This window comes from Chelon labrosus (genome assembly GCF_963514085.1).
Source record: "Chelon labrosus genome assembly, chromosome: 5".
NCBI lineage: Eukaryota > Metazoa > Chordata > Actinopteri > Mugiliformes > Mugilidae > Chelon > Chelon labrosus.
Window position 1 is genome coordinate 15,243,024 of NC_140341.1, and position 25,562 is coordinate 15,268,585.

Genomic DNA, 25,562 nt, shown 5'->3' on the forward strand with positions numbered 1-25,562 from the left:
CCTGGCCCAGTGTCAGGTGTGATGCCTTTTCATATGGTACTTGTTTTACTCTAACTACTGCATTACTATTACTATTACTACTGCAAGCCTATTTATGTAAATTTACAACTGTCTGGTAGCCCCCTGTTGTTTTTTTTTTGTTTTTTTTGTTATTTGTTTTTGGGTTTAATTGTTGTGGAAAGTTAAAAACTGTAAATAAAGTATTAAAAAAAAAAGGATGGACTGCACTGTTTTGCTGTTGAACTTGCTTATTCATTCTGAATAAATGATATATTATAGGCAAACCTAAAATAGCAGACGCTAGCAGGTGTCGTTTTTCTTTTTCCACGTTTTTTTTTTTTTTTTTTTTCGCCTAGTTAAACATTAGGGCTACTGCCATAGCTTCTGCTAGCTGACCATTGACATTTTTTTTGGTGGCCTGGCAATTGCAATTTTTTTTTTTTTTTTGAGAAGACGTTTCACAACTCATCCATGTAGCTTCTTCATTTCTAGGGGACTGGTGGGAAGTTTGAGGTTTAGGAACTTCTACTGAAACTTGCCTGTTTCAGTTCCTAAACCTCCGCCACGGACCAGGAAATCGACTCGACCATCAAAAGATGGTTACATCTTTCTCCAGGTGGCAGACTGGGGAGGATGACGCAGGGAATGGACAGCACCATATCTTAAACTCGTGCTGAGAGTGGGGAGAATCCAATTTATCCAGTTTATGAACATGTTTAGAATCATAAATGTAAAGTTTTTGAATTTGTTAAGTGTTTGTTAAGTGTGCAGGTCTGTGTTGACATGACTAAAAAAAAATAAACATTTGCTTATAATGCTATATATATCTGGATATAAATCTGGATCAAATATGGCACATAAATTAAGTGGCTGAATTAAGGCTGATATCAGGAACCACTTCTGAAAATGGTTTGGTCCAACATAGGGCCAGATTAGGGCCAGCTCTGCTTGTACAGTTGGCTGAGTTATGGGCCTTATGTGGCACACATGTTGGATGCCAGATGTGGGCCACTAAAAGGCCGCAATTCATCACTGTGCCAGACCAGTTTTGCTATGGGGGGTGTGTGATATGCGCTGTTGCTGCTTAAACTGCCTATTACACTCCCTCGGCTTGACCTTGATTTGCCCCTGTATCCTCTTCAAATCATCCCTATCTCCAGAGTCGAAGGCCTGCTTCTTCTTGTGCAGCAGATCCTTCAGCTGGCTGGTGATCATGAGCTCGTTGTAAGGATAACAGCGGACAGTCCTTGTAGGGATTGCTGTATCCTCGCAGATGTTGATATCATCTGTGATACAGTCCGTCATGCTGTCTATGTCATTCCTGTGGGGCTGGCAGAGCATATCCCCATTGGTGGTCCCGAAGCAGGTGGTCCTCCTGGAGATAGGCTGCCTCTTTGCACTTAGGTGTTAACAGCACCAGGTTGTGATCTGACTGTCCCAGCGGGGGCAGGGCAGTGAAACTGTAAGCATCCTTTGAATTAGCATACAGTAGGTCCAGAGTTGTATTTCCCCGGGTCGGACATTTAACAAACTGGTCGAAACTGGGCAAAACGGTTTCCAAGGTGAGATGATTAAAATCCCCAGAAATGACAATGAGGGCCCTTGGGTATTTGGACTGTAGCGTGGTAACAGTTTTGCTGATCCTGTTAAGAGCTTCATCCTTGTGCTCTGAGGGAGAGATAAGATAAGGTTGAGGAGGTTTTTACAAGATTTTAAAATAAGGATTTATTTGTCACATACATGGTTATAAATAATACAATGCACAGTGAAATATATTTTTGTACCTGTTGTCTTGCGAGTTGAGGGAGGGATGTATACTCCAACAAAGATGACAGATGTGAATTCCCTTGGTAAACAATATGGATGCATTCCCAGAGCGAAGACTTCAATCTTCGGTGTACAGACACAGCCCATCACAGTTATATGAGCGGGACTGCACCATCTCTCATTCACATAAACAGCAATCCCGCCGCCTTTCGTCTTTCCGCTCAGGACCGGGTCTCTATCTGCCCGTAGAGTCTTGAAGCCGGGTATAGACACACTGTGGTCCGAGATGTCCGTGTGCAGCCAGGTCTCCGTAAAACACAAAATACTGGTCATGGTATAATTCCTCTGGGTTCTAACAAGTGAAGACAGTTCGTACATCTTATTTGGCAAAGACCTCACGTTCCCCATGAGGACGGATGGTACCGCGGGAAACTCAGGCCTCGCTCTGGACAGCACAGTGGGTATGGACAGCATTAGTGGACGGCTGATCTGTTGAATGCTACAGCAGAGCCAGAAAAAAAGCAGCTTAAAAATACAAAAATGGCTAAAAACCATGATGATTGGTTTTTGGCATAGAAAAGTAAGCATTAGTTAGAAAAACACACTAAGAATAATTTGTAAAGGTAAGAATCACAGACCTTAGGGTTGCCAACCGTCCCTTAAAAAACAGAAACGTCCCGTATGTAGAAACAAAAGTACGCGTCCCGTATTGAGCTGAAATGGGACACACTTTGTCCCGCGTTACCGTGAGAATCAAAAGTAGTGTGTAAAATGTCAATGGAATGAATGAATAACGGCGATTTATATGAAAATTTACGGTAAACTTATTCCCATGCCGTCGCCCGCTCTGTGACCCATGAGCTGACAGCGGGAATCCTGCTCATCTCATTGGTCAAGGGTGGAAAAAGTGCGTGATAACATACAGTTTTAAGTTAAGCAGGACAGGTTTCTGTTTAAGAAACCTGTCCTGCTTATTTTTTTATTGTAGCCTCCCTCCTCCTCCTGACGCCGTCAACCTGTCCCTCCACCTCATCCTCCACCACCTGGACTGTTTTTGGACTTCAGCTCGGCCTTCAACACAGTCGTTCCGTCTCTACTACAAGACAAACTCTCCCAGCTGACCGTGCCTGACTCCATCTGCAGGTGGATCACAGACTTCCTGTCTGACAGGAGGCAACATGTGAGGCTGGGAAAACACCTCTCAGACTCCCGTGTTATCTGCACGGGTTTCCCTCTGCTATACAAACGACTACACCTCCAGTCACGAGTCTGTCAAACTCCTGAAATTTGCGTATGACACCACCCTCATTGGACTCATCTCAAATGAAGATGAGAGCACCTACAGACTGGAGACTGAACGCCTGGTGACTTGGTGTAGCCACAACAACCTGGAGTTGAACGCTTCGAAGACAGTGGAGATGATCATGGACTACAGGAAGAACACAAGCTGTACCCAAACTTAATCAAACTTCATATCATTGATAATAATATGATTCTGTACAAGCACCCCAACTTTTGTGACCCTTTTCGATTACTCCAAAACTGCAATAGTTTACTTCATGAAATTTGGCATACACGATCTGTAAAATATCGTGTGGACACCCATCAAGTTGTGTGACAATACGTCTACAGGGGGCGCTACAGGTGACACAGAAACTTTTATATGACATTAAGGCCTACAACTTTTGAAGTATTTGTTGGAATAAACGTATATAAGTTATCCCATTCACTCTATTACTTCAACTCTGTCACTGACCTTTTTTGGTGTGTGAGTGTGAGCAGCCTATTTGTGCAAGAGTTGTTTTTTCAGGGAGCAGAAGTAAGATGTGACTGCTGACGAGGAGCTATCTGTGCAAAAAAGGAACTGAACCCTAACCACAGAGGAGCATAAGTGCAATCAAGGACAGAGCAACGTGTGCTGAGAAGATACTAGTTGTGTAGATTGAGAAGTTGTAGCTGTGTCCCCCCCTTTCCTTTAGTGCTGCAACTTCTTCTGCAACTAGGAACCACCCTAAGGAAATAAAAAGAGAGGAGACGGCTGAGCGCGCTTCAGAACAGCATGAGATTGTAACAGCGTGTCTCTGTCCGTTCTCCTCGTGAGTAAGAAATTTAACACTCTTGTCTTTCTCTTCTTTGTGTGTGATGTTTTGGATGTCTTAGGTTATTTGAACCTGACATTTACTTGAACCTTCGAGCCGGATCCCAACACGCCTGAGGATTCCGGCGGGTGAGGTGGAACTCCAGGAAGACCATGCGCATGGCAGGCTCCGTAGAGTGAGCTTCTGAGACCCTTTCCGGGACTGGTGATCGGCCCGCCAGCTGGGATCCGACGGCTGACGGGAGTCCGTGAAGGGCAGGACAACAGTAGTGAGTAGGCCTTGGTTTAAAACTGGCGAGTGATTGAGAATCATTGCGCGCAGTAATAAAACTGGTGAATGACTGGGAGTCATTGCACGCAGTAAAACCCTGAGTATTCTAGACACTGGCTGGTAAAAGTATAAGCATGAAGACAGGATTATAAATTCTGTAGGAGGTACGCTATAAAATAAGCGTGAAGACAGGACCCTAAAAAGCCCTGTAGGAGGTACGCAAAATCACGTCGTGAAATAAAAGTGTGATTGTGAGAGCGAGTGGTGACTAAAATACCACTAGGTGTTTTGTCACATACCAAAACAGTAGGACTGTAAGTAGCGAACCTATTGTGGATGCAGAGGCAAGAACTCTCCACTTGAAAGAGTTGAAGTGAGGGTTACCACAAAAGGTATTTTTAATCGCTACCCTGCTGACAAAACCCAGTTCTTAGAACACCCTAGGTGTTGACAGGACTGGACCAAATTCTCAAAAATGGGAAAAGGGGGAAGCAAAATCGACCTTAAAGAAGAACTGCAGTGTAAAGATTGGAAGTTTATAGAAAAACAGGATCCTGATAAAATAAGCATCTAAATAAGTGGATAAAAGACTAAGGATTCGGAAGCCGGCTAAATACACAAAAAAATAACAGCGCTGCAAGATGCAATAAAAGAAAAAAAGAAAAAAACAAAAATAATCTAAAACAAATGAAACAAGAAGGATATGAGGACACTGGGTACTGGATGAAGGTAGCGATAAAAAGAGAAGAAACATTTTTCAGCATGACTAGCACGAACACCAGATGAGACGGTTCCCTGCGAAGCAGAGCCAGAAACAAAAACAGGCCAAGAAACAGAAGTCCTATTGAATTTTCAGGATTTACTCTCTATGGACAACGTCAAACCAGGAGTTACTTTGTTTATAAATGGTAAATCCATTACCTTTTTATGTGACACTGGTGCGTGCAGGACCACCTGCAGGGAAACAATACCCAACTTTAGACCTAGTAATCAATGTGTCACTGTGAGATCTGCAAGTGGGAAGCTGACTCAGGTGGAAGAAACAGAACCAGTGTGGATAAGAGACCCAGATCCAGCCGGACAGTCATGTCAGTTGTCTATTCTGATGTTTCCAGAGTGTCCAGTTAATCTTTTGGGCAGAGACGGGTTGTTGTTGTTGGGATTAGCATTGTTACCTACTCCCGAGGGACAGATAGTAGTGAAGAGAAAGGCTGAACTAAGGAAAGGAGATTTCTTTGTGCTCCAAGGGACAGGACAGCCACATTACTATTATACCGTTGATGTGCCTAATAAGCCTCCCTATAGCACAGCTTCTGCCTTGATGGCTGAGGGAAAGAACGCAATTCCAAAACCACAAGATCAAATGGCAGAAAGTGACCTACATATCACTCTCTGGTATAAGTCGACGCCTGGACCAGACAAAGAGTATGAAGATAGGTTGAGGAAAGTTACCCCTACTAAAATCACCATAAATTACTTGTACGGTGACACAGAGTACAGCGGTAGCTGGGGTAACATTGCCAGACGATGTCTCAAGGTTGTACAAAATGTGGATTCCTCCCCACATCTCTCTGTACAAAAGCAACCATCAGAGGTGGAAAGATTTAGGCAAAATAGTGCAACAAGGGGAAAATGCAACTGATTGGGTGGCTACATCTGTAAACACATGGTATAGTGCACACACAGGTTTGACTAAGAAAGCCTTATTTTGGCCAGTCCAAGTACAGGAAGGCATCCATTTGAACCAAAAGGCTCAGTGATATGTAATGCTTACTGAAGCCGAGGAAGAGCTGTTGAAAGATATCCCAGATAAATTGTGGTCTAAAGGTTCAACTGATGTAGGATTAGTAAAAGGAGCTCTACCAGTACAAATTAGACCTAAAACAGAGTATAGACCATGTGTGAGACAATACCCGTTGAAACAAGATGCATATGAAGGAATTAAACCAGTAATCGAGGATCTGATTGCAGCAGGGGTGATAATTAAATGTGAGGACTCCCCCTGTAACGCTTCAATTTTTCCTGTGAAAAAGCAAGCACCGTCTGTGGGATGGCGCATGGTACAAGATTTACAAGCTGTAAATAATGCGGTAATACAGAGAGCTCCGTGTGTTCCTGATCCTCACACATTACTAAATTCCTTAAGACCAGACGCAAAGGTATTCACTGTTCACTGTTCACTGTTCACTGTTCCGCTGAGCGATCCAACATCGCTGCTTGTTCGCTGTGCTTCGGTTGTGTATGAGCTTTCTTTATTGAGTCACTACCTTACTTTAAACGTGTAAAAGAAACCTTGCAAGGATAAAATTGAGCAATATTTAATGAAACAACGTCGCCGTACGTTATGCCTGAGTCGAGTCGCTGCGAGTTTCCAGGACTCTGAACTGTTTGCATGCTAGAGTGTTGTAAGCACGCTCTCTTTAAAAGGCCTGTTGGTGGGTTATCAGTTGTTGCGAAGTTCCAAAACTGATTAACGTCGCCCTGAATATTAGTCCACTTTGCTGCGAGGTTCCAGAAAGTTTGACATATTCAGACCCTCTTGTGTTTTCTGGTTAGATTAGCTACCTAACCCAAAACAGCTGTTTTAAAGACAGTGAAAGAGGCTGTATTTTCCCCTCTTAAGTGATGAGACGGGTTGTTGCTGTGGTAACCAAATTTGTACCACACGCGTATTTGTGAAAACAGGAGTAAACTCCTTAAGTTGTGCTCGTAAACGAGCTGAATTAACCTTGTGCTTGTTGTCTGTCCAGGTGAGCTGGAAAACTTTTTGTGTTGAAACTTTAAAGAAGGCCGCCGAGCCCTCGAGTTTCTCTTGTGTGAAAAGTGGATTTCTCGCTGCTGAGAAATTAACCCTGTCGTGCCCAAATTGACACTGAATCAGATTCTGTCTTTCGGTGGGCGGAGCTAGAAATGCCCCCTCATGACGCATAAGACGTAACTTCCCTACATCTGTAGAGTAAAATAAAGGACACCGCCTCTGGTGGTTGATTTGACTAATTGCATTTGACTTGCAAACATGGAAGGTCTGAGCTTGTATAGACAGAGCCAAAGGGTGTATTCACACCTGCCTTGTTTAGTTCGATTAAAACGAACTCAAGTTCGTTTCCTTGCTTGGTTCGGACCTTTTTGACTGGTGTGAATACAATCACTCGAACTCTGGTGCGGACCAAACAAGCGGACCGAGACCCAGCTGAGGAGGTGGTCTCGGAGCGGTTCCTACCGAACCCTGGTGCGGTTCCTTTATGGTGTGAACGCAGCCCGACCTCGATCCGACCCAAGTTGCAAAAATCTACCTTTTTGGATTTGACGAGCTCCCGTAGTTTCCCGTAGTTTTCGCGCATTATGGGAAATGTAGGATAGCCCAGTGACACACACAACAGAGAGAGACACGTGAAGCAAACAAACGCAGGTAGGTTAGGAAGAGATGAGCCGTTGCAAAATAACGAGCATGATATGGTTAAACTCATGTTGCATCAAACGGTCTTGACGCTCGAGCACAAGCTGTAAGTTTATAAACCATATTGCTAGCATAATAACAAGTAGACCTACAGTACGCAAAGTCTCCATTGTAGCCTATTTACGTGGGACATTTGGCTTCCTTCTTTACCCCGCCTATACGTTTACCAGCCAATGGCTGAACGACCTTAGCACATGTGTTTTTGTTTATAAATTCTGGTCCGGTTGCAATTAATCACAGTGTGAAAGCGAACCGCACTAAAAAAAAAAAAAAGAAAAAAAAATTGGTCCGGACCAAAGCAAGTGAACTAACGGACCTTCCTGGTGTGAATATGCCCTCAAGTAACTCACTCTATCACTATTGAACTAGTGGTTTTGTTAAAAACTAAAACTAAACTTCCTTGAGATATACTATTAATCCAATTTAATAAACTAAGTTTGTTTGATTACATGTTTGAAGATATATAAATTATCAATGTTATTTGGAAATTGCTAACTCCTAAACACATTATGTGTTTCTGTGTTTACAGATTCTTATTTAAGCTAAAGCCACTGTGTGCTAACACACTTACAGGCTATTGAAATTTAATTTGAAATTAAATCCAGATTTAATTACTTAATCTATTCTATTATAAAAAAAATTATTAATCAAAAATTTAAACTTTTCTAATTTTCTTAAAATTACTCATTCGAGTTCTTTTAAATTTTTCCATGTTTCTCCACCCTAGAGTTACTCACTGCTGTGACACAAAGTACTACTGACTGTAAGTGTCCAAAATTACCACAACTAATCATGGAGGACCCAACCGGATCCTTTCCCTCCAGTTTAGGAAATCCCTCCGAGAGCCTAGATTCAGCATTGATCGATCTGACTAGCAAATTGATGCCTGGATATGTAAATCAGATCCAGGAAACAAATCCCTCTGATCTAGAAGAAATAATGTCTGTGCTCGTGTGCCAAGCTTTAACTGAAAAACTTGAAGATAAAGATCTAACTAAAATGTTAGGAAGCATGGCTATTGTTATGGCAGCGCAACTCAAACAGTCAGCAAAATTGTTGGAGCAAAGCCAAACTAAAATAAGGGCCCAGCAACAAGATAATAAAGCCCTCAAAAGACAACTTGATGAGACTAAACAGTCTTTAACTGCGGCAAAGGAACGCAACGATGACTTAGAATCTCAATGTAACACCAAAAGGGGGGTAGATAATAAATCGTCGGACGACGAAGGTACAGAGTTTGAAAGTAGGAATACTAAACTCAAACAAACCCTCCAATACCGCGAGCAGGAGCTATCGGAAACAAAAGATCAGCTTCAAGAGTTGAGCAAACTTCTCAACCATTCTGACAATTGTCTTAAAGACGCACTAAATGAAATAAAAGACCTGAAAATGAAGCTCAAAGTCCACGATCGAGCTAGAGAATTTGAGAAAAATCGCTTCCTCCACTTGAAGCATGAACTAGAAGAAGTCCGGGATAATGCTGGAGAATCCCGACGACAACAAGCAAGGACAGAATCAGAGCTGGAAGAGGTTAAAAGAGAGCTAGAATACTCTCTTGAGGTCTACATCAGGGAGACCGTCCCTCTCCTCATCCACCGCCGCCCCCAGCTCTCAACCTTCACACTCGGGTTAGCGCAGCTATACCTGACCGATTTAGGGAGACCTTGTCCCCTAAACCTCACTCATCTTTGGACACTTATCATTCACAAGGTCATTCCGACAGAGACCTGGATAAGATCGCCCGCAACATAACCCGCTTCGAGCCCAAAGCTGGTGAAACTCATGACACTGACGCTTACCTCAAAGATATAGAGTTCTATTTAAGGAAATTTCCAAATGCTACAGTTGATGACAGGATCTATCTAATCAAGGTAACCTCAAGTCATCAAGTTAGCAGATTCATCGAGCGTCAACCTCACCATGTCAAGGAAAGATATGGAAGCCTCTGCGAGGTACTAAAAGAGGAATTCTCTGGCTACACGCCACAGACAGGTCTTGCAGCTGCTTTAGCTGTCAAACAAGGAAGACAAGAATCTCCTCAACAATACTATGAGCGGCTCCACGAAGCCTATTTTGGGTCCAGAAACGACATACAGATGGAAGAAGAAATGCACTTCAAATCTCTATTCGTGCAAAACCTCCATCCCTCAACTAGCCATCACCTCGGAGTCATGGCATGTCCAAAAACCCTCACTAGTCGCCAACTGCGCGAACTAGCCATGAAAGGGTTTTCAAAACAAAAAGAAACCATGGGCAAACCATCAGAACCCCACATCCTGAGTATCAACACCAGGTCATTTCCCTTGGAGTTAGAAGGAGCTCCGAGGAGAGCACCTTCGCAGCCCACCACGAATCCTTCTGAACCATGTCAACCTGTCACCAGGCCATACCCTTCCTTTCAACAAAAGAAGCAAGGCCGCTGGCATTCACAATCCACCTGGTCTGACAAAGGTCAGAACCAACCACGCTTTGAGAGAAATCGGAAGCCTCCTGATTTCTGCCGAGACAAGCCGCCACCTAACCAGTGGAAGGACCGCCTACCTCATGCTAACAGGAAACATGATCAACTTGAATTTCGAAACACTCCCTTTAGGGACCAGGAACATCATGATCACAGCTCCTCTGATGAGGAAGCAACAGATCAGAACAGGCGAACTAGCCAACAAAACAGAAACAGCACTCACCGTAAGTATAATCAATCAGGTCTGACCAAGAAAGATCTTGAAGCCATCAGGCAAATGATTGAAAATATGTTCAAGAAAGAAAAGAAAGTCGACGTCTTTTCTGTAGCTTCAGCAAATCCAAAACCTTCTCCTCAGAAGAATCCAGACGACCAACCAAATGTCGTTGTGGAAGAAGTCTACTTGGGCCCCGAAGAAACTGAGCAGGTGCTGCCTCAGAATCAGGCCCCAACACCCTCAACCACTGCGCGTGAACAATCAGACACAGGGAGAGAGAAAACAACCACTCCTAGTGCAGTTCTGGTGGTCCAGTCGGACTCAAAAGAAGAACCATTCAAGGAGGACTCTTTGATCACTCAAGGTGAGCCACCTTTCCAACAGTTCTTGTACCACCTCACCGAAAAAGGAATCGCTCAAAAATTCTACTTGCCTACTACACTTGAAAACGAGCTTGAACATGAAGCACTCCTTGACACTGGTGCAGATATCACCCTGATGTCATCAGAGCTTTTCGACAAGTTGCAAATGGTGACAAACCAATCCAACAAGAACTTGAAATTGCAGAGCTGCTCTCTTGACGCTCAACCATATTCTTCCACAAGCACCGTCTTGAAGGCCATGGCAGTGATTCACTTCACTATTGGACCAATGAGCCTTGTCCACCCCGTGTATGTGTCTCCCCTTGACACCATTCCTCTTCTAATCGGTAAAGACCTCCTTAACCGATTTGAGCCATTGATTGACTTCAAGCTTTTGAAGATCTGGGCACAGGTCCGTCGACCTCTGCCTATTTCTCTTTCCCATGCCACTGCAGCTCAGTGCTACACCCTTGAGACAAGGACCTTGACAAGTGACAACCTACCTGACAAAAGACAACCAACCAAGGTTGATGAAGTGTCAGAAGAAACTAACGATATTCAGCCACCACCCTTGTGGCCCAAAGAAGAACTTCTGTCTGAACAAGACACTTTCTTGTGCACGTTAACCAGTTCTCCTGAGGCACACAACTACAGCCCTCAGGTAGTAAAAGGCATCAAACTTGAAGATGCTGATGTCAACGATGTGATCTTGACCCTCTGGACTGATAAATCAGCCATCAGTCGAGAGCTGTATGAGCCCTTGTCACTGACAAATCCAAATCTTCCGTTTGTGAAGAAATCTTTCCACTTCCCTTTAGATCCCACACCTCAGGCGATAACGACCGCCGACGGGATCTGCACCTTAAAGGTGATATGGAACCACAGGGAGCTGAATCATCTTTTTCTGGTCGTTCCTGACCTACCACACTCTGTCCACATTGGCGGTGATGTACTTGTCAGACTTACTGCTCAAATAGACACAATCAAAAACATTCCATGGTCTCAGACAGGAGTACGAGGTGAAACCACCCTTCCTGACCATGATGACATGAAATCAGGGAAAACAATTCCTGAAGCGAGCCAGGTGGCCAACGAACACCACCCGCACATATCTGCTAGAAGACCGTTCAAAAACAAAGAGCTCAAGGACCTACCAGATACTTTGGCCAAAACAGGTGCCCCTGACGGGTACCCCTGCACACTTGACACTGGATGTTTTACCCACCCTCCCACCCCAGTTGTCTCTGCTCCTCGAATCACCAAGGGCCTTCTCGTCCATGTCTCCGACGCACTCACTTCTCCTGAGTTTGTGGTGCCTCAGAGCCACAGGGGGGTAATGCCAATGCATGCCCTTGACTCTCCATGCGCAGGCCACAAAAGAATCAGAGCAACCCCACACAGAGTGACAGGGTTCTCACCTTTTGAAATAACAACTGATAGACAGATGATGCTTCCACGGCACCTGCTCTACCAACCAGACGAGTCCAACATTGCAACGGCATATACAACACACCAGCATATGACCGACCTAAATGCTCACCTCAAAGCCACCTTCGCCTTTGCCCAGAAAAACTTGGACAAGAGCGCAGAAGGACACAAGGCCTGTTACAACCAAAAAGCATCCCATAACGAATTACAAGTGGGGGACCAAGTCTCTTCCGCCGTGTACCAAATCAAGGTTAGCAAAGGTCAAAAAGAGCCAACCTTCAAATGGGTTAATCGCAACCAGACTAAACCACACAAAAACCCCATGGGACTTGTCGGGGACTCCAACGTCCTAATTAGGTCATAAACGATAAGAAACATTTAAACACCCAAGGGTGCCAATCGATAGTGGAAAAACAAATAAGATTGCTGTTAACGTAAACTACTAAAATTAATTGTAAGATAGGTCCTATCCTAATCCACCAACCTCGATTTACTTGTCTTGTTAAAATCGACATAATCAATTAGCTACAAGTGGGGGTCAAACACCTCACACAACATAGTTCCCTTTTGGGCTCAACTCTATACATTCAACAGAACCCTAACCATGTGTTTTCTTTTCATAAAGATGATTTGGCTGATCACCAATTATCGACTGTACACCCAAAATTTTATTTGTTAAGTTGAATTCTCGCAAGGCATGTAGGAAAAACTTTCCTACAACCACTGATCTGACCAGCTGGGCTGGTAATAAATGGAACAAAGAAGTTATAGAACATGCTAAAGCAGACACGACTGTCATGTCGCTGCGGTTGCAGAAGTTCACTGTCACACAATCAAAACTGAATGGGTATGTTGAGAGACCTAAATGGTTCATTGGAATTATGTCCGATTGCAGACATAAGAGCACAAATGTACAGACAACGAAACGAGTTGCAACTGTAATAGAATCATTGAAGAGCACCATTCTGGTGGTTAATGCTCATAGTGAAGCCTTGAACAAGACTATCCGTGCGGTAGTCACTCTTTTCTCAATAGTGTCTGTTGACTATGCTCATACACAACTGGTTAGCATGCTAATGACAGATATGTTGCAAGAGATCCTCAATGGACAGCCTAGCCATTGGTAAGATTTCCCCATATCTTATTCTTCTATCCCTAGAGTAAAACATATTATTCCCTGCCATCCTAGAGCTAGCATCCTAGATAACCAAGTGATTCAGAAATTCAGTTAGGACTAGATAGTGACCATGTACTAGATCCCTTTCCACTGATATTTTCCAAAAAAAAACAAAAAAAAACACCAACTCTGGTCTAAAAGGCGGTTATCAAGTCAATGTCCCGTCGATGACAACAGGTCCCATCTTGTCGATCCGAAAGATCCCTGGACAGCGATCATTCGAATCGAGTGGGGTACATGTAGGGGAACCAGTCGTCCTCTCAATTCTCCCCCTCTCTGGAATTTAAATTTACGAAGTTGTTTTGCAGAAGAACTCTTCTAACAGATCAACCTTTTACACCTTAGCCATAAATGTGCCATGTCCAGATGCTGGACAGACCCACGCTATCGGACCTCCCTAATGCTGAGGACGCCATCTGAGCCAAAAAGACAGATTTACACTTCTTGTGGAATGTCCCACTCTTGTTTCTTGACTAATTAGTCCTGAATCGAAAGAACATCAGCGCGATGTCAGGAACTACAAAGAATGAATTAATTGACTTTTACTATCATAAGGACAAAGTCTAGAAACCTTAATGTTATGTTCAATTATGTTTTAAACTTGTGATGTACTAATTTTCCTTTTTCAGAGACATACATGCAAACATGCTTTTCACAGGTTTTTGCTCTTCCCCTCTCCGAGTGTGACCGAAGGAGTGAAACACAGATAAGAACGTCGTAAATAACTTTCTTTCCTCAGAACCAGACTCTGATCTGCATTTTCCTCTAAAAGAGCCTAAGTTTGATAATATGACTATTGAAAATGTAATAACCTGGTAAGTTATATATTATTGTTCAGGAAGTGCTTACGATCACAATGAGACCATTTTGATCCTTGTACGATAATGCTAGCCCAAATTCACATAATTTGTCACAGTAAGGATGGATCAACATTGCCATCAAGTGGCTATCTTTAAAAGTATTTTCTCTCTTTTAATCAATTGTTGAAGTTAAAGAATGTTGAAACTTAGGTATGTTCTTATACTAATAGTAGCTATTAGTTGAAATCATAACTATTGGAATTGTTATTTTAGAAACCTCAACCTTTTATTATTAGCAAAATGTCAATGTAAAGAGAACTTGAGTTTATTAATTTATTGATGTTTTTGAGTTATTTTGATGTAGTCATTCTGATACGTCATCTTGTCATGTTGTAATGTTGAGTGTTGTCGCATACGAAAAACATTGCTAACGAGTCATGATGAGTGATGGAATGATTCAATTTAGTAATATAAAATAGGTTAAGAAGATCAGGCAATAAGACATCTCGAAACAAAGGAGAAGGCGTTCTCTTCTCTTTCCGCGCGAAGATTATGGAAACCCGATCCAAAACACGCCCTGAATAATTAACTCATAAAACCAGAGAGACGCTCCTCTTTCTCCGCTCTTTCCGCCGCTCTTTCTCCGGACTTTTATACTTTCAGACTTCTTTGCACTTTCTCCGGACTTTTGCACTTTCCACTTTCCATCACGTTTACTTTTATTTTAGTTTTCTTCTTTACGTACTTATAAGAACAACTTGAATATTGACAATATGGTCCTTTTCAAGCTCTGTTTGTTTCTCGTCGGATGTTTTTCCCGACGTACGATTTTTATAGTGACTGAAATATTTTTCTAGTTTTATTCATTTTTATACTCTACGAACCGAAGTACTAATCAACATCGTTTATAAGTTAGCCAGCGTAGACAGCTGGGATATCAGAGAAAGACCCAATCTCTTCTACGGATCAAGAAAGCAAGACGCTGTTGCCATAGCAACGACATCAAGAAGACGTGACGATCCGACTTCTTTCTTCAAACACAAAGACATTGCAAAGTGTCATCTGCCTTTGACTGAATACCTACAACGCTCTCAAGCAAAGCTGGGTGTTGGAGTTGCAGATCAAGCAACAAGTCCTATCTACTGGTCCAAGAGAGACCTGCATCAGCTGTGCCGCTTCGTCACCATCTCGTCACACCGACGCTCCGCCATCACCGACGCCGAGAAGACTCTACGGAAAAGTAGGCTTGAATCGTTCCTACCGCTTAAGACAAAGAGTTGGTGTCACTACTTTGAAACTCCCGAATAACATCTTTTAGAGAAGATTGATTAGAGTAGATATCAAATCTATTCCCTTTAGTTTAGAACTTAAACATCTCCATCTCTCACCATCGCTCCAGAAGTTATTTCATACCTTATTATATTCGTTCATTTGATTACACTCCTATATTCTATTAGTCCCTCATTTATTCATAGTTGTCACTTTATTAAATAAATATTTGTTCACACTTAAGAAGTTGTTTGGGATGTTATTTTACGGCAGAGAATGACTGGTACAAATTGTAGTAAAGGAGTCACTCCTTCAGATATGCAAATTATTGAACTGAGACTGATAAATTGATTTAAACCGTGTTCTTCCTATGATAACAGGAGGTGGTGCCCTAACGAGACAATTTAAAGGTGTAGACTACCCTACACTGTGGTAGACATTAGCAATGCATTCTTTTCAGTACCAGTGGATAAAGATAGCCAGTTTTGGTTTGCATTCACCTTTGGGGGACAAAGATATACGTACACCAGATTACCCCAAGGTTACTGTGAGAGCCCAACTATTTATTCTCAAGTGATGAGTGCAAGTATGGCTAAATTTCAACCCCCCAAAGGGAGTCAAGTACTGTTGTATGTAGATGATATTTTGCTGGCTTCTCCTGATATGGAAACATGTAAAACGGATACGGTGGCACTTTTAAAACATTTAGCTGCAGAAGGTCATAAAGGCAGTTCCTTGTTTCCAAATGGTTATGAATCCAGGGGTGGTGTACAACTAACAAGAACGTAGACAGGATTAATTACATCCACTATAATGTGCAAAAACTGGGAAATTGGACACAGAGCGGCTTTGAAGCAGTTCATGGACAGTTGGCTGCAACTTCCCTCATGGCTTTCCAGAATCGCATCGCCCTTGATATGCTATTGGCTGAGAAAGGAGGAGTTTGTGCTATGTTCGGAGAACAGTGTTGTACTTTCATTCCTAACAACACTGCGGCTGATGGCAGCCTCACTAAGGCCATAGAAGGGCTTCGCACACTTAACGGCAAGATGAAAGCCCATTCTGGAGTTGATACTGCCTTATGGGACTCCTGGATGGAAGTTTTTGGGAAGTATAAAGCTTTAGTGTCCTCAATCTTGATATCAATAGCAGTCTTTGCTGCAATTTTGACTTTGTGTGGATGTTGTTGTATACCCTGTCTGCGTTCTCTGTTTAACATTCTCATTACTACAGCCATCTCACCCCTTGGAAACGATCCTATTAAAAGTGACGAAGACAGTGACGATGACAAAGATCCAACTTGGGGAGTGCCTGACCTGTATCCAGACCCAGCTGAATACGACTCCGGCAATCTTTAAGTACCTCTGAGTGTAAACGTGTTTGTTCTCATAAAAATGATCTTGCAGCCGAAAATCAAACAAGAAGTGGCTGACTTAAAGTGATATGAGAGTTTGAGTGAATATGTGATAAACAGGAGGGAAATGTTGGAATATAAGTTATCCCATTCACTCTATTACTTCAACTCTGTCACTGGCCTTTTTTGGTGTGTGAGTGTGAGCAGCCTATTTGTGCAAGAGTTGTTTTTTCAGGGAGCAGAAGTAAGATGGTGTGACTGCTGACGAACCATCGAGGAGCTATCTGTGCAAAAAAAGGGACTGAGCCCTAACTGCAGAGGAGCGTACGTGCAGTCCCGGGATCAAGGACAGAGCAACGTGTGCTGAGAAGATACTAGTTGTGTAGATTGAGAAGTTGCAGCTGTTTCCCCCCTTTCCTTTAGAGCTGCAACTTCTTCTTTAACTAGGAACCACCCTAAGGAAATGAAAAGAGAGGAGACGGCTGAGCGCGCTTCAGAACAGCATGAGATTGTAACACGCGAGTAAAAAATTTAACACTCTTGTCTTTCTCTTCTTTGTGTGTGATGCTTTGGATGTCTTAGGTTATCTGAACCTGACAGTATTCACCCAATCCTTATGAAACTTAGCAACCAACAGTATAATATGCTTGCGTAAAATCATGCTAAGTTTCGTGCCGTGTCCGACCAGCTTATGCCTCTCCGTCCTGCTCGGGGACGACTTCGCCACGGCATGGACCCCTTTATAAACGCTTGCGATCATCTGTTTATGCATAATGGGTGCAACAACTTCAAAACAAATTCCTTGTATGTACAAACATATTTGTCAATAAAGTCTTTTCTGATTCTGATTATGAAAAATTAATTTTTGAATAATAATTTGTTTTCCATGTGTTCATATCATTCAACAATATGCATCTTATTCAATAGAGGTTTGTGTTTTCACACAAAAAGGGTTAAAAAAAAAAATCACCACACCCGGAAGGGTGAAGGCAATCAGGTCGGCCGGCCCTGCCAATGAGGTGTCCTTTATTTATTTTTCAGGGAGTTGGCAACCCTAGGCAGAAATATATTGATTTCTTAACCTGAAGTTATTTCTTAAATGCAGTTTTAAAAATACTGGACTACAAAATGGGGTAAGTCAGTTAGCCTGCTGTTTCACGGTAGCACACACGGCAAACAGAAAATTTACTAAAAAAATAAATGACAACACCACTACAGCTAAACACCCGTTGGTTAACATACAAAGGCCTACTAACATACAGACGCAGAACGCGCCCAAATAACAGCAGCATGTTTAACACGGCCTTAGCATTCTAACTTGGCCGTGTGGCTAGCTCCGCTCTCAACCGTAAAGTAACCACCACGTTATATCCGCTTGTCTCGTTTTATTTTGGCATCAATTCAAAGCGTCGATAACAGCAAATTCATACAAAGTACGGATAACCATACTGTGGACTGTTAATCTCACAGTGTCTTGTGAAAAATGGCACCATAATGGCCCAAGTTGGTAAAACAGTACGATAAAAAGTGTGCAGAACACATCCACAAGTTTTTGCTCGTGAGCCTTTACAACCGACCACAGAGCAGCTTACATACCAGAACCGGTTCATTGTTGATGTGTATCCGATGATTGCTGAAATGAAATGTGGCTTCGCTTTTCTAGCGTCGTCGTTGCCTGTATCTGTACATGGAAGAAGGAGGCTGTCTGATGCCTTGTAGGAACCATTAACGGGGCAGGGCAATATGGTTACGTCACGAATTTGGCACATTTGAAACGGCTTGCCGAAGGGCACATTTCCATAGTTAGACCACTCTTAACAAACTGACTGCGTCGCTTTAGCAGACATACCACGCACCCTACTAATGTAGAAAAAGCTTAAAAAGTGAGATTTTCGTCCCGTGTCCCGTGTTAAAATAGTAAAAAAAAAAAAAGTAATGTCCACATAAATATGTATTATTTTTGATTGAAATCTTATAATATTGCAGTTCACAATAATAAAATCAATCATTAAGTAATGTGAAAACACATGGGATCTTATGTATATTTGAAATATAGTCTAAATAGTAAAATAAATGTTGGAGAGAACACACCAAATATTTGCTTTTGAAAATAAGTGCAAAGAAACAGAAAATGTAATGATTCATTTGCCTCAAAACTACAGCATGATAAAACGGGCCTAGTTATTTTCTACCACTGCTCCTAAAGCTGATATTCTAAGAAAAGCATTTAGTAACAATAAGTAATGGTTACATGATAGAAGACCAACATTTATATTATTTATTCTTCTATAACCATACACTCATAAATCAACACCAAACATATTTTTGTACACTGACACAATTCTTCTTAAAATAAATTCACATAATATAATGAATATAGACTTATTAAATAGGCTGAAAACCAAAGAGTAGATGTAGAACTAAAAGAAAAGAAATGCAGATGAACTGACAAAGTGAAAAGACGGGACTACATATATACAAAACTAATTGGAATACAAGACACAGGTGAAACTCATGAGGGAGGAGAAAACAAACTGCTCATTTTCTAAATGCTAATGTACAGTAATAGTACAGAGCAATGGGTAATTTACTGGAACTCAATGTAAAACCTATAAACACATACACATACACACCTTCAAATATGTTCTACTTACAGGACTATAGGACTCATTATTAATTAGTTCCAGAGGAAACACTTAAAACCAGGATGATGATTTATTTTACTCAATTATATTATATGCTCATTCCACAAGACAAGGAGAAAAGCTGACATGGGAATTAATATTTACATCACTGTTCTGTTAATGTTTTGATTTTATACATCACAAGAAACAACGACAATCTCATGTAAAGGGAGTGCCCTAGATTCCACCTTTCTGTATGTGTCAGAGTTTATTCAAACCTTCCCGCCTCTGCTGGATATGTCTGATCCTTCCGTCTGTTCTGAATCTCTTCCAGCTGAGATTGAAGTTCATGGATCTCTTCTTTTAATTTTTTCTCCAGAGCAGTGTACTGCTTGATCATCAGGAGCCGGTCTTGATTTCTGTCACAAACATCTGTGAGAGTATTTTCGCTGCTCTCTTGCTTTAATAGCCTGTGCTCAGTGCTGCGGACATTCAAACCTGAGCTCTGTTCTTCACTACATGTATTCAGTGGTACTCCTTCCTTCCCTTTAGTCTGATTTTGGCTGTCCACTCCTTGAAGGAGTGATGGAGAAGGAAACATGCCACTAACATGAGGTACAGATTGGGGGATCAGTGGTCTCTTGTCTACTGATGAGGGTGTATCTGGGCAGCTATCTACTCTAGGTCTCTTGACAGTTTGTGGAGCACCAGGCTGTGATCTTTTTTGCCTGCAGTGAACAGAAAACAGAGTTAATTATGTATAATTGTAATAGTCTTTACGGTCGCAGAATTAATATAGTTAAATTCATAAACGCCACAATAACATACCCTAGGGGGCTGTCTGACAGTGGCCCTCCCTCAAAAACAATTGGAACGCTGCTGGATGGGCCGTAGGCTACAAAGAAAGAATACATAAACATTTTAATCTCTCAAGCTTCCTTTCTTTTACACGTACAGTGAGAGAGCAATTTTTTCTCACCAGCTTGTGAAATGGTGGAGGAGCTCAGCAGAGAGGACTCAGCTCGTGCAGAAATGGAAGTGGGAGGGGAATAGAAAGTCTACAAGACAATAAATGTCAAGAAAATATAGTACTATTAATATTCATATTCCTATAATATTATATATATAACATTCATATTTCTATCTTGGAATTTTTTTTAAAAAAAAGATTCTGACAGTAAAACATGAATCATTAGCTTAAAATAAAATGAAGGTGGACACATGAATAGGCAGGTGAGGATTTACAGTAGACCATGTATGCTTACTGTTTGTCTTTTCTTTTGTCTCTTTTTTCTCTCTCTGTAATGATAAATCAAACAGAGTCAAACTCACAGACATTAAGCAGAGATGCAGGTGACAATCAGGTGACAAAAATGTGAACACCTGAATTCTGGTATGATTTATTTATTTTAAGGGTTAGGGATTGTAGATTTCAAGTGACATAATCACTGTTAACAAGTAACTACACCATAAGTACTGTATAAACATTTAAGCTCAACGTCTACATCTTTGTCTTATAAATTAGTCAAAAGTTGTGCCAGTGTTTTAACGGAAATATGAGTCTCACTCTTGTTTATAGGTCTTCTTGTATGAAGTTTGTTCATCATCAGAATCCTCAGGCTCCTCGTCTACATAGCAGCTCCTGTATGGGTAAATCAGAAGCACTATTATTATTATTTCTATATTTGTGGTGGACTAGAACCAAGTAAAAAGCAGACATCCAGCGTAGGTTAATCTACAGCCTGACTGGCTCGATAGGGAGCTGCACATGAATCTCAAGGCCTTGTCAGTCATCCGTCATCCAGACACCACTAGTTAGGAACCCCTCAAGGAATATGAGTATAATTTCCGATCATCATTTTAATTGATAATGCTTTGATTACCTGAACTGAGGGTCAGGGTTCATATGGCAGAACCAGACACATGCCAGCTCGTTTTTGTCAATCCCATCAGGGAGTTTGCGCCACTTTAAACAGTCATTACACTGCACCCAGGCTTGATCTGGTCGCTTCCTGTGGAGGAGTCAACGATGTGGTTAAACCAATTATACTCAGAACACATGATGTCAGTCACTTCAGACTCTACTAACATGGTATCTTCCACTGGTATGGTGCTGTTTGGATCATCTATTTTCTTCCTGTAACGGATTTCCTTCCAGTACTCCTCCAGTTTGATCCCCAAATTGGTGATGGTTTTTCTGTATCAAAACATCAAACAGGTCAGACTTTAAGGAATCAGGAAATATGAACAAGATAATACCATTTTACAGATTAGACCTGTAAATACAGTATTGTTGTTATTACCTGTACTTCTCTGTCTCCATAAAGCTCTGTTTGTTGTGAGCAGGATCTAAAAAGTCACATTCTACGATCCCAATGACTCCAACTCCCATGTTGTTTGCCTGTAGAAGGTAAAGATTCAGCTCATGATAACTCTCAGAAACCTCTGAATACATATGGAATAAACAAACTCTCTTAAAACAGTCCAAACTCACCTTAAGCTGACAGCCCACACGTTCGTAGGCTTTGATGAGCCGATTCTTGTGATACATCATAATGCCATACTGGTCTTTACTTTTGGTGTTGTACCCAAAAGTTATAGGAATGCGTTTGTTCTGAAATAATGTTTAAGGAAATCTCAAGAGCAGCAAAATAAACACCTATCACCAACCATCACCAACCAAAAAGAGGAAGATTAGAAAGACATCTGTGATGAAAGGATACCAGGAAAGTGGGCTTGTAGTGGTCTTTTCTGGTGTAGGCCAGGCTCTTAGCGATGAGCTGAGATTTAACATTTTGACCTCGTACCACAATCTGCATCTTAGGCTTCAGGTAGAGAATACGACAATATGCCTGAAACATTACAAACACAGATATCAGTTTGTTTATACAGTCAAGGAGTAGTGATAAAGAATGAAAATGGTTTGCTGTATAATCCCCAAAAGACTATGATTTGGCAAGTTCTCTGTTATTACAGACCTGCTTGAAACGGACTGCAATTTGGGACATGAATGTTCTAAAGTCTAAAAGCAGATTTTTAATTTCAGAAGTTTAACTGGCTACAGGATGCCTTCTACTTCACTGAAAGTTAACACTTGTGGAAGCTGCATAGACTTGTGTATGCATTCAAATTAGTTGCAATGTCACAAAATCACAAAAACTTTCACTGATGAATCTTCTGGTGTCAAACTGTGCACACACATCAGTCCATACATTACTGCTCTTTACCCGCAGTGAAAACACACACTCAGGGATGTGTGATTTTTGACAAGGATCCTTCAGTTTGCAGAAAAGGTGAATGGACATTTTCTAAAAGTCTAGTTTCCAGATGCTGATGGTTGCCTGCATTAAACGACCTGAGCTTCCTCAGGAAGTCTACTCAGGCCATTCTTGTACACAGCATCTCTGTTGTCCCTCCAGTCCAGTCTGCTGTTCATGTGAACTCCCAGGTACTTGTAGCGGTCCTGCTTCCACCTCAAGGCCCTGGATGGTGATGGGCTCTGCTGGTGTCCTTTTCCTGAAGTCAGTGACCAGCTCCTAGGTCTTGTCCACATTCAGGAGTGGGTGGTTTGCCTGGGACCATTCAATAAAGTTTCTGATCAGTGTCCTGTACTCCACCTCCTGTTCATCTCTATTACACTGCACTGAACTACTGCAGAGACAGGACAGTCCCAGGGTGCCCCTGCATTACTGATAACAGTATCGGACAGGGAGCCCCCCAGTCACACAAACTGGGGCCTGTCAGATATGTAATCCGTAAGTCAGGGGATGGTGGAGGAGCTGTTAGTGGTGTTCCCACTATCCAGGTGAGAGTGAACACGCTGCAGCAGGTAGATGACAGCATCCTCCACACCAACATGAGGCTGATACATAAACTGAAGAGGGTCCAAGACAGGGATGATCAGGGCAGGGGTCTCAGCTGAGCCAGGAGGAGTAGGGGGTCCAGTGCTGAAACTACTGAAAAAGACATTCAGCTTGTTGACTCCGTCTGGACCGCTGTCCTGCTGCTTGGCTTTGATGTTGAAGCCAGTGATCAGTTTTATGCCTCTCCACACATCCCAGGTGCTGTTCTGCTGGAGCTTCGCCTCCAGCCTCCTCTTGTACGTGTAATTAAGGCTCATTTAGAGTACTGCGTAACCTACACAGGTAGCCTACGCCGGTGTGAACCATACTTGTACGCTCGTCAGTGGCCCATTGGCCTAGATCTGGCTTTAAGCTGGCACAGGTGGCGTTCAGTCAGCACTGGCATACGGCATGTGAGCCAGACATGGCCCAGATGCGGCAAAGGTGGCACTGTGTTGACTGTGGCAGACAAGATGTGGGCCACTTGTGGAGTGTAGTATACGGCCCATATATCAAATTGGAGCTCTGGGCCTCATAATGTGAGGCCGGACTCATCCCACCCTTAAAGTTAAGTTTTCGATATTTTTGAGTCAGTTGTTGTTTAACATCACAGATTTGATAAAAATAAATAAATAAAATATTCTTATGATATATTAGGGATGTCAATCAAAATCAACTATCACCCTTAACAATAGCGTTCTTGTCAAAACAGGACAGATATCACAATATCCAGTTGATCAGAAATTTTAAAGTTAAATCTTGGTTGACTTTCAACGGTCAACCAGCTATCCACTTTTTCAAATTCATCAGCCACTCAGCGTAGGCCACGTAAGCAGGGCCGGCGCTAGCCATTTGGGTGCCCTAAGCACAAATGCTTGGTGGTGCCCCCCTCCCCCCCCCAACCAACCAACCAACCAACCAACCACCCCACCAAAGGAATAACAACCATTCAGAATTTCTTAGTTAGGTTCTCTTTACTTCCAAAATAACTGCTGCAAGTAAATAATTTTACATTAACAATGGCACCAAACATGAAAAGAAAGAAATATAATATATATATATATATATATATATATTCTACTGAAATGCATTTTTGATTGAACCATCAATATTGCACACATTAGTCTTTTATATAGGCCTATGTGTCACTGGAACATTTAAAATTCAAAACTCTATTTTACCTTTAAAAGAGGTCTGATGAGGCACAATATAATAATTCTGTACATAATTTGACAACTCTGTGAATATGAAAATATACAAACACTGCTTGTGGGTTTTTTTTTTCTTCTAATTGCAGTTTCACCAAGAGATGTCGCCTTTGGCCTATGAACCTCTTGAAAATGACCGCATAGAACAACGAAACTTATCTAAAGCGGTCTAATTTGGCAAAATCACATCACGTTCAGTTGCAGGGTTTTTCGAAAGTTCACCTTACCAAGAGCCGTTTCCCACTCATCATTTCATTATGTTGTGAAAGTGCCACTTGTAGCGTTACCTTTTCACTACACATCGTTTGATCATAATTGATAACAAACGCCAAAAAAGCGTCCTGAAATGCAAAGCAAACTAGGCTAATAGGCTAACTTTACTTACCTGACTATATCTCTGATGGCTAAAAGAAATAGCAAGCCCAGTTTAAGCATAATCAAACATAGCATTGCTAGCTGACTAACTGATAAGTCTACCGTGCAAAAACGCAACACAGGTTCTTTTTTATTTATTTATTTATTTATTTGTGATCGTACAGTAGACAGTAACGTTACAGTAGCCCACACAGCAGCACAGGTTCGCGTGGCCGTCGTCAGATTTGGAAGTCGCTGAAAAGGCTCTTTCGAGGTTGTGGCTTCGAGTCGACTTCAGTGAGGCGCCTTCAGTGAGGCGCGTTGGTTTATGGGATGAGTAGTTCCTTCTCTCGGAAATGAAAATATACACAGTCTTGTACCTTTGATTTTTTTGGACTTTCTTTTCGTTTTTTCACTCGAAATGATATGTTATATGCTTATGAGTTCAGCCGTAGCTGGTTATCCTATGACATGCTCTAAAACTCTTTAGATACGGATTTTTCCAAAACATCAATGGGAGAAATGAATGGGAACCGTACTGCCAGCACCTCCACTCTCTTTGGCTGTGGGCGGGACTGTGACGCTCTATTGAGGCATAATCGAACAGACCACTGGGAGGTGGGGAAGGGGGGGACCAGAGGGAGACTGGAGAGAGGGCCGCACAGGAGATTCACCTTTTTCTCGACTAATTTGGTCTAGGCCTATATTACTATTGTATTGCTTTTGTATATTAACATGCTTTAGATATATTTTATTTGTTATTTATACTAGTTGCCTATTGTGATGATTTTTCACGACCCAGATTTTTTGGTGCCCCCCCAGACAGTGCGTGATGTGCGTGTGCGGAGCGCCGGCACTGCACGTAAGTAACGG

At 42.0% G+C, this 25,562-nt stretch overlaps 1 protein-coding gene across 1 annotated transcript; it reads right to left on the bottom strand.

The window, feature by feature from the left end:
* Window positions 1-20,848: 20,848 nt before the first annotated feature.
* Window positions 20,849-22,590, bottom strand: LOC311488017 (MORC family CW-type zinc finger protein 3-like; the record flags this gene model as incomplete). The annotated part of the gene is made up of 7 exons (XM_084544520.1): window positions 20,849-20,927; window positions 21,169-21,297; window positions 21,375-21,482; window positions 21,589-21,686; window positions 21,780-21,899; window positions 22,009-22,137; window positions 22,513-22,590. The coding sequence occupies 7 exons, from the start codon at window positions 22,588-22,590 to the stop codon at window positions 20,849-20,851; spliced, it is 741 nt and encodes a 246-aa protein (XP_084400646.1).
* Window positions 22,591-25,562: the final 2,972 nt, after the last annotated feature.